At 42.1% G+C, this 13,166-nt stretch overlaps 1 protein-coding gene across 2 annotated transcripts in view; it reads left to right on the top strand.

Annotated features, from left to right (window-relative positions):
- Positions 1 to 13,166, top strand: part of SLC66A2 (solute carrier family 66 member 2) — a 108,926-nt gene that overhangs the window by 61,028 nt on the left and 34,732 nt on the right. For both annotated transcript variants that reach the window (XM_048840055.2, XM_048840054.2), the window contains one exon: positions 9,723 to 9,939. In XM_048840055.2, the coding sequence (XP_048696012.1) occupies positions 9,723 to 9,939 (217 nt within the window). The remainder of the gene's footprint in view (positions 1 to 9,722; positions 9,940 to 13,166) is intronic.

Below are 13,166 nucleotides of genomic sequence, written 5' to 3'. Positions count from 1 at the left end.
TGAAGTGATTTCCACCATATATGGGTTTTACAGTTTGGTTCAATGGCTCTCAGCACCCCCAGTATACAAATTGTTCCAGCACCTCTGCACTGCACAACAGTGCAGACTGGGTCTGTGGGTGCTACTGTGATGTAAATATTTAATACTGAGTCATGAGCCTGTTGACAAGTCAATGTGCTACAAATAAGAAGGAATATAAGAGGTGTACAAAATAATTGAATGATCTAGAGAAGTAAGCAAGGGTGTAGTAAGAGCACACATCTCATAATGCAAGAACAATGGGGTGTTCAGTGAAAATGAAAGGTTTCATTTGAAAATTTGATCATTTAAAAAATGATCCAAAAAGTAGTGTGTGTGGTTTGTTTGTTTTTTTTGGTTTTTACACAACCCATAATTGGCCTGTGGAACTTGTTGCCATGTGATATCATTGAGGCCTATAATTTCATAGGTTTCAAAAACAGAGTAGACACTCCCCAATTGCACACCGTTTGTGTTTGTGTGTGTTTATAAACTTATACAATCTCATAAGCTAACCACTGACTGGTTAGGACAAAATAGAATCATAGAATATCAGGGTTGGCAGGGACCTCAGGAGGCCATCTAGTCCAACCCCCTTCTCAAAGCAGGACCAATCCCTGACTAAATCATCCCAGCCAGGGCTTTGTCAAGCCTGACCTTAAAAACGTCTAAGGAAGGAGATTCCACCAACTCCCTAGGTAACGCATTCCAGTGCTTCACCACCCTCCTAGTGAAAAAGTTTTTCTTAATATCCAACCTAAACCTCCCCCACTGCAACTTGAGACCATTACTCCTTGTTCTGTCATCTGCTACCACTGAGAACAGGCTAGATCCATTCCCTTTGGAACCCGCTTTCAGGTAGTTGAAAGCAGCTATCAAATCCCCCCTCATTCTTCTCTTCTGCAGACTAAACAATCGCAGTTTCCTCAGCCTCTTCTCATAAGTCATGTGTTCCAGTCCCCTAATAATTTTTTATGCCCTCCGCTGGATGCTTTCCAATTTTTCCACATCCTTCTTTTAGTGTGGGGCCCAAAACTGGACACAGTACTGCAGATGAGGCCTCACCAATGTTGAATAGAGGGGAATGATCACGTCCCTCTATCTGCTGGCAATGCTCCTACTTATACAGCCCAAAATGCTGTTAATCTTCTTGGCAACAAGGGCACACTGTTGACTCATATCCAGCTTCTCGTCCACTGTAACCTCTAGGTCCTTTTCTGCAGAACTGCTGCCTAGCCATTCGATCCCTAGTGTGTAGCAGTGCATGGGATTCTTCTGTCCTAAGTGCAGGACTCAGCACTTGTCTTTGTTGAACCTCATCAGATTTCTTTTGGCTCAATCCTCTAATTTGTGTAGGTCCCTCTGTATCCTATCCCTACCCTCCAGTGTATCTTCCACTTCTCCAAGTGTAGTGTCATCTGCAAACTTGCTGAGGGTGCAGTCCACGCCATCCTCCAGATCATTAATGAAGATATTGAACAAAACTGGCCCCAGGACTGACCCTTGGGGCACTCTGCTTGATACCGACTGCCAACTAGACATGGAGCCATTGATCACTACCCGTTGAGCCCGACGATCTAGCCAGCTTTCTATCCACCTTAGAGTCCATTCATCCAGCCCATACTTCTTTAACTTGCTGGCAAGAATAATGCGGGAGACTGTATCAAAAGCTTTGCTAAAGTCAAGGAATATCACATCCACTGCTTTCCCCTCATCCACAGAGTCAGTTATCTCGTCATAGAAGGCAATTAGATTAGTCAGGCATGACTTGCCCTTGGTGAATCCATGCTGACTGTTCCTGATCACTTTCCTCTCCTCTAAGTGCTTCAAAATGGATTCCTTGAGGACCTGCTCCATGATTTTTCCAGGGACTGAGGTGAGGCTGACTGGCCCGTAGTTCCTCAGATCCTCCTCCTTCCCTTTTTTAAAGATGGGCACTTCATTAGCTTTTTTCCAGTCTTCTGGGACCTCCCCCGATCGCCATGAGTTTTCAAAGACAATGGCCAATGGCTCTGCAATCACATCCGCCAACTCCTTTAGCACCCTTGGATGCAGCGCATCTGGCCCCATGGACTTGTGCTCGTCCAGCTTTTCTAAATAGTCCTGAACCACTTCTTTCTCCACAGAGGGCTGGTCACCTCCTCCCCATGCTATGTTTCCCAGTGCAGTAGTCTGGGAGCTGACCTTGTTCGTGGAGACAGAGGCAAAAAAAAAGGCATGGAATACATTAGCTTTTTCCACATCCTCTGTCACTAGGTTGCCTCCCTCATTCAGTAAGGGATCCACACTTTCCTTGACTTTCTTCTTGTTGCTAACATACCTGAAGAAACCCTTTTTGTTACTCTTAACATCTCTTGCTAGCTGCAACTCCCAAGTGTGATTTGGCCTTCCTGATTTCACTCCTGTATGCCTGAGCAATATTTTTATACCTTTCCCTGGTCATTTCTCCAGTCTTTCACTTCTTGTAAGCTTCTTTTTTGTGTTTAATATCCCCTTTGGATAGGCCATTCCACAACTGCCCAGTCGAGGAGATGCGGGGAAAGGTGTGGGCCTTTTTGTTTGTTTGCAGCTTCCTCTGAAGCATTTGCTTGGTGGCAAAGGCAGCATTCTGAGCTTTCTGAAACATTAGTCTCATATGATATGATTCCTGTGTGCCTTCCAGCCTCCACATTGTTAAATGGTTTGTAAGTCTCTGCACCTGTCACACATTTACAGAGTATGCAATGCCTCTGACCTTTATACAGTCCCTCCTGGGAGTGTGATCCTTTAGTGCTAGGCCCCAGACTTCGACTTTTACAAGGGTGAGACCCCCGCTCCACTACCCTGAGCCTGGGTCATTGGCTTCAGCACCTCCTGTTTCTGATGGCTTGCTTATTACCTGGGTGTAATTCATATCAATATAACTAATAGTTGAGCTTTAAGCTTGTGGGTTATCTGCATCCTATATCCTCTATTGCTATCTTATATCTTCTGAGTCTCACTGTATATTCAGACAAGGAATTTCATAATTTAGATGCCCCAACAGAGAAGAAAAATTTCCTGAGAACTCTTCTAGTAAATTGTATTATGTACTGTATTTTTTTATGTTGTATTTTTTTATATTGTATTGTTTACTTCTACTTTACTTACATACGCAGTTAATTCAAATAATTGGTCTAAAATTTATTTCTGTCATGTCATCGTTACAGAGAGGGCTGCTGAAAATGAAGATTATTCTATTTTTACAACTTCACCTTTGAATATATAAACACGAAAGCTTTATATTTTCATATATACAATGTCCTTTCTGTGAAAATAATACATTCAATTTTATGGTATGGGGCCTCTTACACTTGACATAGTTTAGAGCAGGCGTGGGCAAACTTTTTGGGCCGAGGGCCACATCTGGGTGGGGAAATTGTATGCAGGGCAGGGGGTTGGGGTGCGGGAGGGAGTGAGGGGTGTGGGAGCAGGTGTGTTGTGCAGGAACGGGTTTAGGGCAAGAGATTGGGGCAGAGGAGGGTGTGGGGTGTATGAGGGGGCTCAGGGAAGAGGGTTGGGGTGCAGGAGGGGGCTCAGAGCAGGGTGCAGGAGGGGTGTGGACTGCGGGAGGGAGCTCGGGGGGGTTGGGGTGCAGGAGGGGTGCGGGGTGCGATGGGGCTTAGGGCAGGGGGTTGGGGTGCAGGAGGGGTGCGGGGTGCGGCAGGGGGCTTAGGGCAGGGGGTTGGGATGCAGGAAGGGTATGAGGTGCAGGCAGGGGGTTGGGTCGCAGGAGGGGTGCGAGATGCAGGCAGGGGGCTTCGGGCAGGGAGTTGGGGGCTGGGGTGCAGGAGGGGTTTGGGCTCCGGCGCAGAGCCGCTTACCTAAAGTGGTTCCAGGGTGGCAGCAACGCGCACCGGAGCCAAGGCAGGCTCCCTGGCCCTGGCCGTGGCCCCGCCCCACCCCACGCCGTGCCGTGCCATGCCGCGCCGCTGTGCTCCAGGAAGCAGCCGGAGCCATGTCCCTGCGCGGCCCCGGGGAAGGGGGGCACAGGGCTACACGCACTGCCCTTGCCGCGCCTCCAGGTACTTCCCCTGAAGTTCCCCTTGGCCGCGGTTCCCTGTTCCCAGCCAATGGGAGCTGCGGGGGGCGGTGCCTGGAGGCAAGGGCAACACATGGAGACCTCTGCTCCCCGCCCTGCAGCGGCGTGGTGCCGGCCACTTCTGAGAGCGACGTGGGGCCTGCAGCACCATGGGAGCAATCCTGCGGGCCAGATCCAAAGCCCTGATGGGCCGCAGTTTGCCCACCCCTGCTTTAGCGCCTCAGAATGTCATAATCCGGCCCTGGCTGTTTATATCAATGCAAGAGTAAAATTACCCAGGCTTCATTTGGGCCAACTCCCAATTATCCTTTTGCGCTATGTTCCCACATTCCCAAAGTTAAAGACCAGTTCAGCACCCTTCTCTTTTTGTGTCAGTCTCTCTGTGACCAACTACTAAAATCCTGTGACAGGGTTAGTTGACTTGGAAGCAGCCAGCCAGAAATGTTGCTGCAGCAGTAACTGCCTTCTGATTTCCTTTTCTTCCTCCTCTTCCCAGCAGCCAAGATTTTTGTTATCTTCTTGAGCCTTCTGGAAAGAAAGACTCAATAATGGCATAGCCTCGAGGCATATGCCCCGTTATGAAATGGGGCAAAGGAGTGACAAGTGCACTTCAGCCTCACAACTACATGAAGCCAAATTTCCAGTGGCTTTTGATTTTTGCTTTCTTATTACACTGTCTTAGTCTTCCTTTTCACAGCTTCTCAGAAGGAATTAATGGAACGACTAACTTGCTGGAAAACTTTTCATGACCAAAGTATGACTTGAGTTTTTGTTTTGTTTTAAGAGCTCTGTAAGAAGTTTGATGCCAACATCCTAGTGGAAACAGATGTTGTGTAGTTTTCCTGGGGTCACTCTGACACTTCACATTGAATCTTAACCTTGAATTTTCCACTTTTGTGTTGGCTCTGATAATACTAAATCTGGTTATTCCATCCCTTCTTTCAGTGTTACAGATGACACACATTTGATGTGAATCCCAGAGTAGGCATGGCAACTTGTTCTCCTCTATCTCCACCCACAAATACTCTCATCATTGCATAAAGGACTTATGCAGCAAACTCCCTGTAGTATTAATAGGATTTTCCAATATAAATCTCTCTTCCATCAATGGATTAACATGTTAGAAATGTAACCAGTTTATTGGATTAAATAGCATTGGGAGCTGGTAATACGTTACAGAACCTTTCATTTTTACATTGTCAGTTCAAATCTAGTGCAGGTCAGTAGTGACAGAAAGTTACGATCTGATTGTTCAGTGGCCTACATCAGATGAGTTTGATCACAAGTCCACGTGATGCAAATCACCTTTGCTGTCAGCTTTGACATAGGAGCTAAAGACTTAATTGGCAGAGGTGATCTGTCCAGGTTACGGTTGAGGCATATTGGGAAAGCAATGTGGGTAGTTCATATTGTACCGGTGCTGTCCTTGTACCTGTTTTGTGGACAAAAAAGACAAGCCAGCATCTTTCACAAGCAATACAGTCCTATTTCAAAGAATGTAATAAACACCTTGTTTAACGTGGAGCATTAAGGCAGCTGTAGAAAGTGTTGCATTAGTGTGTTTTACAGGTGACTCAAGTAAGTGGCGAAAGCCTGTTTTTTTGTTTTGTGTTCTATATCTTCAATATTCGTGATCTATTTATTGTGGAAGACTATGGCAACTAGAGAACAGTGAAATGATGACATTAGAGACTGAAAGATAAACAATTAGGGGAAAGGATTTTTAGTCACAGTTCAAAATTGAGGCTTTGGTTTAATTATAATCTTGTCTTTTCAGTTAAGTCACATGAGCTCACATTCATGATAGTTGTAATTTTAAAAAAGCAGAAAACCCATCCCTAAAAAAAAAAAAAGTCTTTTGTGGCCCTCTTCATACATTATCAAAGGAGGGGTTAAAAAAGATACCAACTTAATTAAAAATAAAATAATAATAAAAAAACCTTTGTAGGTCACTTTAAGATCAATTAGTCTTTGAGAGAGACTGAGTGAGTGAGTGAGTGAGGTAATGTATTTTATATGATCAACTTCTGCTGCTGGAAGGGACAAGCTTTTGAGCGTCAGAGCTCTTTCTCCAGTCTGGAGAAGCTATCTAGAATCTTCAAGCTAAATACAAGGTGGGATAGATTGTTAAGGATGTGGTAGGAGACCAGTTGAAGTCCTCATCCTGTCATACACTGTATCAGGTCAGTTAGCTCAACAGTAATCTATTTTGCTATGAAAGGTATAATGATTTCATCTAACATAGTTGGCGCCTCCTGGAGAAGGGTGACGCTCAGAAGGAATACTTCACAACTTTATTTCCAGCCTTAAATTGATTTGTTTTATTTCCGACCTTTCTTGAGCATCTGAAACCAATTACTAGGGCAGATAGCTTTGGCTAAAACAGGCTGCTTTGCAAAACATCTGAAACCTATTATAAGACAAAACACTAGTTTAACAATCCAAGTAAGGGCCGGCAAAACTAGCATCCATATGAAAAACAAGAAGCAAATGTGACATTATCTTCTTAACATTTTTTTAGAAGTCCAATCAATTTCTACTTGTTTCTGGAAAAAGTACTGCCATTGTCAGGGTGATGCAGAAGTTTATCATTTATTTTCCAAATGCAGAAGTCTCTTTTGATACAATATATGTCCGTTAAATAGAGCAATTACTGATTGGATTGTTTTTAACTGAATTCAGATTTTTTTTTTTCTGTAGTTATCAAGGTTATAATTGTTCTTGTCTTCCCTCTCTCCCACCCTCTGTTCAGTAAAACATTACCAGGCTAGTTGTAGCTGAAATTTAGAAATTACTCAGAACCTACAGTCGTGAAATCTAGGCCCTGTATAGCCTAATGATGGTTTGAGCAAGAGACTAGGAGTCAGGAGACCTGGATTCTATGCCTATTCTGCTGCTAACTTACTCTGACACCTTGGATAAAGTCACTTAACTACTTGTACCACAGTTTCTTCATCTATAAATTTTTATTTATATAGTATGCAAGCTAGGAAAATTACTTCATAATATTCTCAGATGACAGCATAGGTGCTGGAACTAGGGGTGCTGGTGGTGCTGCCGCATCCGTGGTTTGAACTGGTTTCCGTTAGATACAGGGTTTAATGGCTCTCAGCACCCCCACTATATAAATTGTTCAGGCACCCCTGGAGGACAGGTGTTAAGTAAATCATTATTACAAGGTTGTATTGTTGCTTAGGCCCTGATTCAGGAAAGCACTTGAGCGTGTCCATTTCTGTTCACAACAGCTCTCAAGCGTGTGCATCAGTTACATTGCCTTCAATGGGAATTAAGTATATGCTTAAAGTGAAGTGCGTGCTTAAGTGCTATCACGACTTTGGGATGCTTTTATTAATTGAGTGGAGGTGTTAGAGTGGTGCATGCATTCTGATGGGTTTGTAAGTTGTGTTTTTTAATTTTTTATGTTTGTTAGTTAAATAGCTTTTAGCTATTTAGTTTATATTGTAAAAGTTAGATAGGCATTCAGGTTCACCGTGGGGGTGGAACTGTAGGAAAGGACTCTGAGAGTAGGAGGAAAGAGGGGGAATGGAGTGGGGGGGGGGGAACCAATCCCCCCCACACACACGCACACATACACACAGTGTATGGAGGTGAGGCCTGGCAAAAGAGGGTGGGCAGTAGTAGGAGAGAAGCCCAAGGAAGCTACACCAGAAAAGGGCAGTACAACCAATAAGAAAAGAAATAGATGCGGAGTCCAAGATTCAGAGTAGTGTGACTAGATGATGAATTTCAAGAGCTGTCAAAGTCCCTTTGGGTCTGGTAGTGTATGGGAGTGTTCTGAGCTACAGCTGCTGCTTTCTGATAGAGTTCAAGTATTTACATGGACACCTTTTGAATATTTCATATTGAGTTGGAGGGGTATTTATTGGAAAGTAAATGGAAACTTTCCAGGCACTGGGTGGATATTCTGTCCTACAGGCTTTAGCAGAGAGTCTGAATTAAATCAAAATTTCTATAATTTCTAAGGGCTGAACGTCAATGAATTGCCAGCATTGTCTAAAAAAAACCTGGTGAGAGGATGTTGTTGGGTTGCGTTTAAAGGCCATTTGTAGTTCTGCTTTTCAAGGATTTGGGTCACTTTTGCTTTGTGAATGGCTCTGCAATAGGCTGTTAAATTCAGTTCTTGGTCATAGCACACTAATGTATTTTCTAGTCAAACATGGTTATGCTACAGCTGGGCTGGAATCCAACCTGCTTTCCTGTTTCATTTTGTTTTGGCTGGATGAAGTTAACTTGCTGGATGCAGAGGCTGATGTGATGATGGGTTTAACCTGAATTTACAGAAAGTGTTTTTTAAAGAGCATCCAGATCACCTGGGTATGTTGCAGGGTCAGACAAGGTGTTGATTGGCCTTGTTAGTAGAGTGGCTTTTTTGGTTCAAATTCTTTCACTGCGGGAGAAAGTGAACAAAGGCCACAACTGGTTGGTTGCTTCCTGGAGCGTTTTGGCTGCTTCAAGTAGCTCAGCCATTATATGGTCCACTCTTTTGATGAGTAAGGGGATCAAGTTCTTATGAAGCAAGTGTATTTTAACCCTCCTCCCCCCCCCCCTTTTTTTTTTTTTTTAAATAGTAGTAGAGTAGAAGAAGCTATAATAGCAGCTACAGGTGATTCATTAGTTTAGAGCTTTCATTTTGGTGGTTCCATTATTATTGTTTTGCAATAAAGCCATTGTCGTTGATTGTATTCGTCTTTTATTTTATACCAACCTTATCACTGAGGTATCCGAGTGCCTTTCAGTAGTGCTTTAAGTTATATGAATAACATCTGTCTTGTGCTGTTCATTCTTTCTCTAATGTGCTCCCCAGGGGCAAAGGTTGTGTTTATAGTGTAGTTGCAGTGTTTTATTTTGGCGTTGACTCAAATATATATACCTCTATATCTTTATCTCTATATCTCTATATATCTCCATTGAGTTGTGTTTTTATTAGCAAAGGCTTGGTGGTCCAAGGAATGCATCTTACACTTGGAATGAAAGGTTAGTGAGGTTTGTGGTGGTTCCTGTGGGAATTCATTTTGCAGGCTTGGGCTGGCCCCCCGAGAAAGCTGTCTCCTGCACAGATGAGCTTTTTACCTTTGCTGTAGATAGGTCCATTATGCTTGAGGAGCAGAGTTGTCTACCACAGTCTTTGTCCCAGAGCTTCAGTCAACTTTTTAGGTGTCCCAGGAGTGTGAGTGCCTCAAAGTTAAGGACCATGACCTTGAATTGGAAAGCTCTTAGATTGTAAGTGTTTTGGGGCAGAGCCTTTGTATTGTGTGGTGTTGTACGAATCTGTGTTGATGTTCTACAACTAGTAATCGCCAGACGGGTCCTCTACACTTCTTGTTTACTCCCCAAGGGGCAAGGATTTCAGTAAAAGCCAATTTTGGAAGCACGTTGAAGGGTGGGAAATCCTTGTTTCCTCTTCGTTTCCTGAGCAGGCACATCCACTGATCAAGCTTTTCCATTTTTAACGTTAGGCTTTGGGGTTTTTTCCCCCCTCCCACCTTTATTTAATCCCTTACATGAAGGATGATAATGACTCTTATGCTTTCCAGTTGTTAGTTCCATGTGTTAAAGATTCTGAGAGAGATTAATGAAGTGAGTTGGGAAAATTCTTATTTTTTTTTTTAATATTCTATTTCAGATTTTGACTTGAACTATTTTTGGCACTGGAGCAAGTTTACAGACTACATGCAGTGTGTTCTGACTTTCACGGGGGTGACAGGATACATCACTTACCTCTCTCTTGACTCATTTCTCTTTGTGGAAACACTGGGTTTCCTGGCTGTGTTCACTGAGGCCATGTTAGGCGTTCCACAGCTTTACCGTAACTATCAGAACAGATCGACAGACGGAATGAGGTAAGCTATTTGTTTGTTTAAATTGGTGTGTGTTTGTGTTTGAGGTGGGGCACGGGGAGAATCCCTGAACATTTCTGGAAGAATTTTCTAATGTCCTTGAGTTTTTACTGTGTGATAGAGCAGTCATAGGGCTAGATCCTTGGCTGATGTAAGGTGCCACAGTGGCATGGAAGTCAGTCATGCTACATTGATTTACATCCACTGAGGATCTGATCCACACTGGTGGTGGCGGTTTGTAAAATAACCTTTTAAACATTCTGCTATCGTTGTTCACATTGGATCTAGATGAAGGATGGGCTACAGGTCTGACTTCCGTCCTTGATGTCTCCCCAAATGCTGACAATAATCTTCCTGAAAGCAATAGACATCTCCCCTTGTCAGTCACCTTTCACAAAATATGATTTCCCTCTGGCCTCATTCCCAGCCTTTGTCTTCCTTCGATTACCTGGCTGTTGTACAAAGTTGCTAGGCTCTGTCATCATCTAACTGTCACCATTTCAAACTCTTTAAAGTTCCAGGAAAAGACCCATTTTACTTTAAAAAAAATTTTTTTTTTTAAACACAGCATCTATCACTGTGGTACCAGCGACCTAATCCAAAGCCCACTGACGTCAGTGGGAGTCTTGCCATTGGCTGCATTGGTCTTTGGATCTGTCTGTAACTGCTGATGATCTAAGACATATTCTGTCTGATCACTGCAGGCTCATTGCCTTGTTTCATCACTCCCTGTTCTGTGGCTTTTGGGGCAGTATTTATAGGGAACAAGGATCTGGCACCACTTGTCACGTAAAGATTCAGTAATAAGTGACATAAGACCCTTTTTTGAAACTTAAAAGATTTACCAATGGACTGATTGAGCCCATTAGTGGGACTTCCATTAAAAAATAAATCAACGATATTTTTAATTTAAAAAATTAATCTCCCAATTATAAGTTATATCTTCACAGTCTCTTGCAAATCACTATATGAGGCATGACACCAATGTCAATGTCTTATTTTAACCGAATTTGGACAGTGTTGTTTATTGGGAGTGTATAGGGGGGAAACTGACACACATCAAAACCACCAAAGATAGGGAAAATAGTTTGAATTTGTGTGTAATAATTTCTGGCAGTCTAGTTCACACATTTTTGTTAATTAACTATTTTTACTATTTAATGGTACCTTCTGTGATTTTTTTTTTCATATTGGCTGTTCATTCTTATATATGACTTCTACTCATGTGAAAATAAATAAAATGATATTATTAAAAATTACAAACTAGAAACTTAAAAATGTAGACTCCTTATTGGGTGACCGTTTGTGAACAACTGAGTGAAAGAAAACTTTGATCTCATATCCACCATTCGGAATGTTAGACTAGATTACATTACCACCATGCCCACTGTACATCTCGAGATAATGTTACTTAGTTGCAAAAGCAACTGTAAAATTTTTAAAAGTGACCATTGTATTGTGTTATTTCACTAATCCTTTGAACCAATACAGCAGCAAGTTCCATTTGCCCAGCACTATCATTCTTGACCCTTTATCAATACAGCTGTCTTCCAATTATTTTTTTCCTCAAAAGATTATCATCAAAAAACTTTTGCTTTGGCCAGATACAGAAACTACTTCCTGGGTCTGCTGTCCATATTCCCTTTGCTTGTTTGGCTTGGATTAGAGGTATTTTAAGTACCTGCTGAAAGTGCTTCTCTAGTTTGGGACATTTTCAAGGAAATGTTTTTTGATATTTGTTTGCTTCGATGCTCGAGGCATCTTACGATTGGTAGTACCCTTGGCACTGGGGGGAGTCAGGAGTTTTCATGTAAATATTTATGCATTTCGTGCATACTCATTGCCAAAAGAAATTCTGTATCTGTGGTATCCAAGAGAAAAGAGATTTTTAAGTGCCAGACCTCAATCATGCTCTCATTTGGCCTTTCCCTTCCATGTGTAATAGTGTTGTATTATGATAGCTACGACCAGGTAACCGTATGTTTTTCTTAATTACCCTATGGGGACTGGAATTAGCAAAATCAAAGAAGTGCTTTCTATTCAAGCACAGTTGTTTCTCTGTGAAGCATACACAGCATAGAACTGCAGATATCTTATTTTAACAGGTACAGCTTCTAGCTGGGGAAAGAGGGTTGCATTTACTGAAGAAAATAGTAATGAAAGTTATTTCACATTACCTTTAAAATAAAAAGCTTTTGGTGGTGTTGGGCTGATGTGTCAGCATGTTCTGTGGCTTTTATGCAATTTGTTCCTTTTTTTCCTGAAAGCAGTTGCTGACATGTTTTGCATGACATTTATGGATGGTATCAGTAACTGATCATACAGAATATTTGTTTTTAATAGATCTAACGATATTTCTTGAAATGCACAAGTAGGAAGTAGTCTCCTAAAATTTTGTGCTGTTTCTGTCTTCAAGGAAAATTCATCCTCCAATAAACAGTTTCTCAGAATATATTGCAATTTATGTAATTATTTTAGAATGTATATGTACGCTGCCTACCAATATGGGATTCCGAACTCGGTGTCTTTTGGCACTACTGTACTATTACTATTAAATAAGTATGATCTGTACATTATACACAAATTATGAAGTTATTTTTGTGGAGGGAACTGTTCCAAATTTGTTTCCTATGACCTTCCCCATCCCACCCCACACACTGTTATGGATATGACAAAAACCCTAATCCTGCAAACACTTAAGCATTTATGTAGCTATATCCAGGTGAACAATGCCATCTGACTTCAGTAGGTCTACTCACATGAGAAAAGTTATACCCATGCTTACGTGTTTAGAGGCTTGGGGCCCGACTTCGTATGGTTATAATGGGTGCCTGTTGGAATTTTGACTGCTTACCACTTTTTACGTGGGATTAGCATATATACTGTCTGTCAGAGTACAAAAATCTTATTAGATTCATTAATTGCTGAAATATGGCAAAATGTGAATGTCTTTCTAAATTAGAGCCAGGTAGGGAGTAGTATCTGATGTGTTATGCATATTTTTACTTTAACAAATTATTCATTTTCTAAATTAAAACAATGTCTGAGGAGGGAAAATAAGTGACGTGATAGATGAATTTTTACTTTGGCCTAATACAGAAGCCAATTCCTGGGTCTGCTGGGTCAGGAGTTCCCTTCTCTGATACTGTGTTGCTTCTGCAACAGGCATACAAGAAATGAACACTACATTGGAAGCTCTTTGGGGCAGGGACCATCTTTTTGTTCTGTGT

The sequence above is a fragment of the Caretta caretta genome, chromosome 2 (genome assembly GCF_965140235.1).
Source record: "Caretta caretta isolate rCarCar2 chromosome 2, rCarCar1.hap1, whole genome shotgun sequence".
In the NCBI taxonomy this organism is placed as follows: Eukaryota; Metazoa; Chordata; order Testudines; family Cheloniidae; genus Caretta; species Caretta caretta.
Note: the sequence above shows the minus strand (reverse complement) of the source record. Positions and strands in the feature narration are given on the sequence as shown.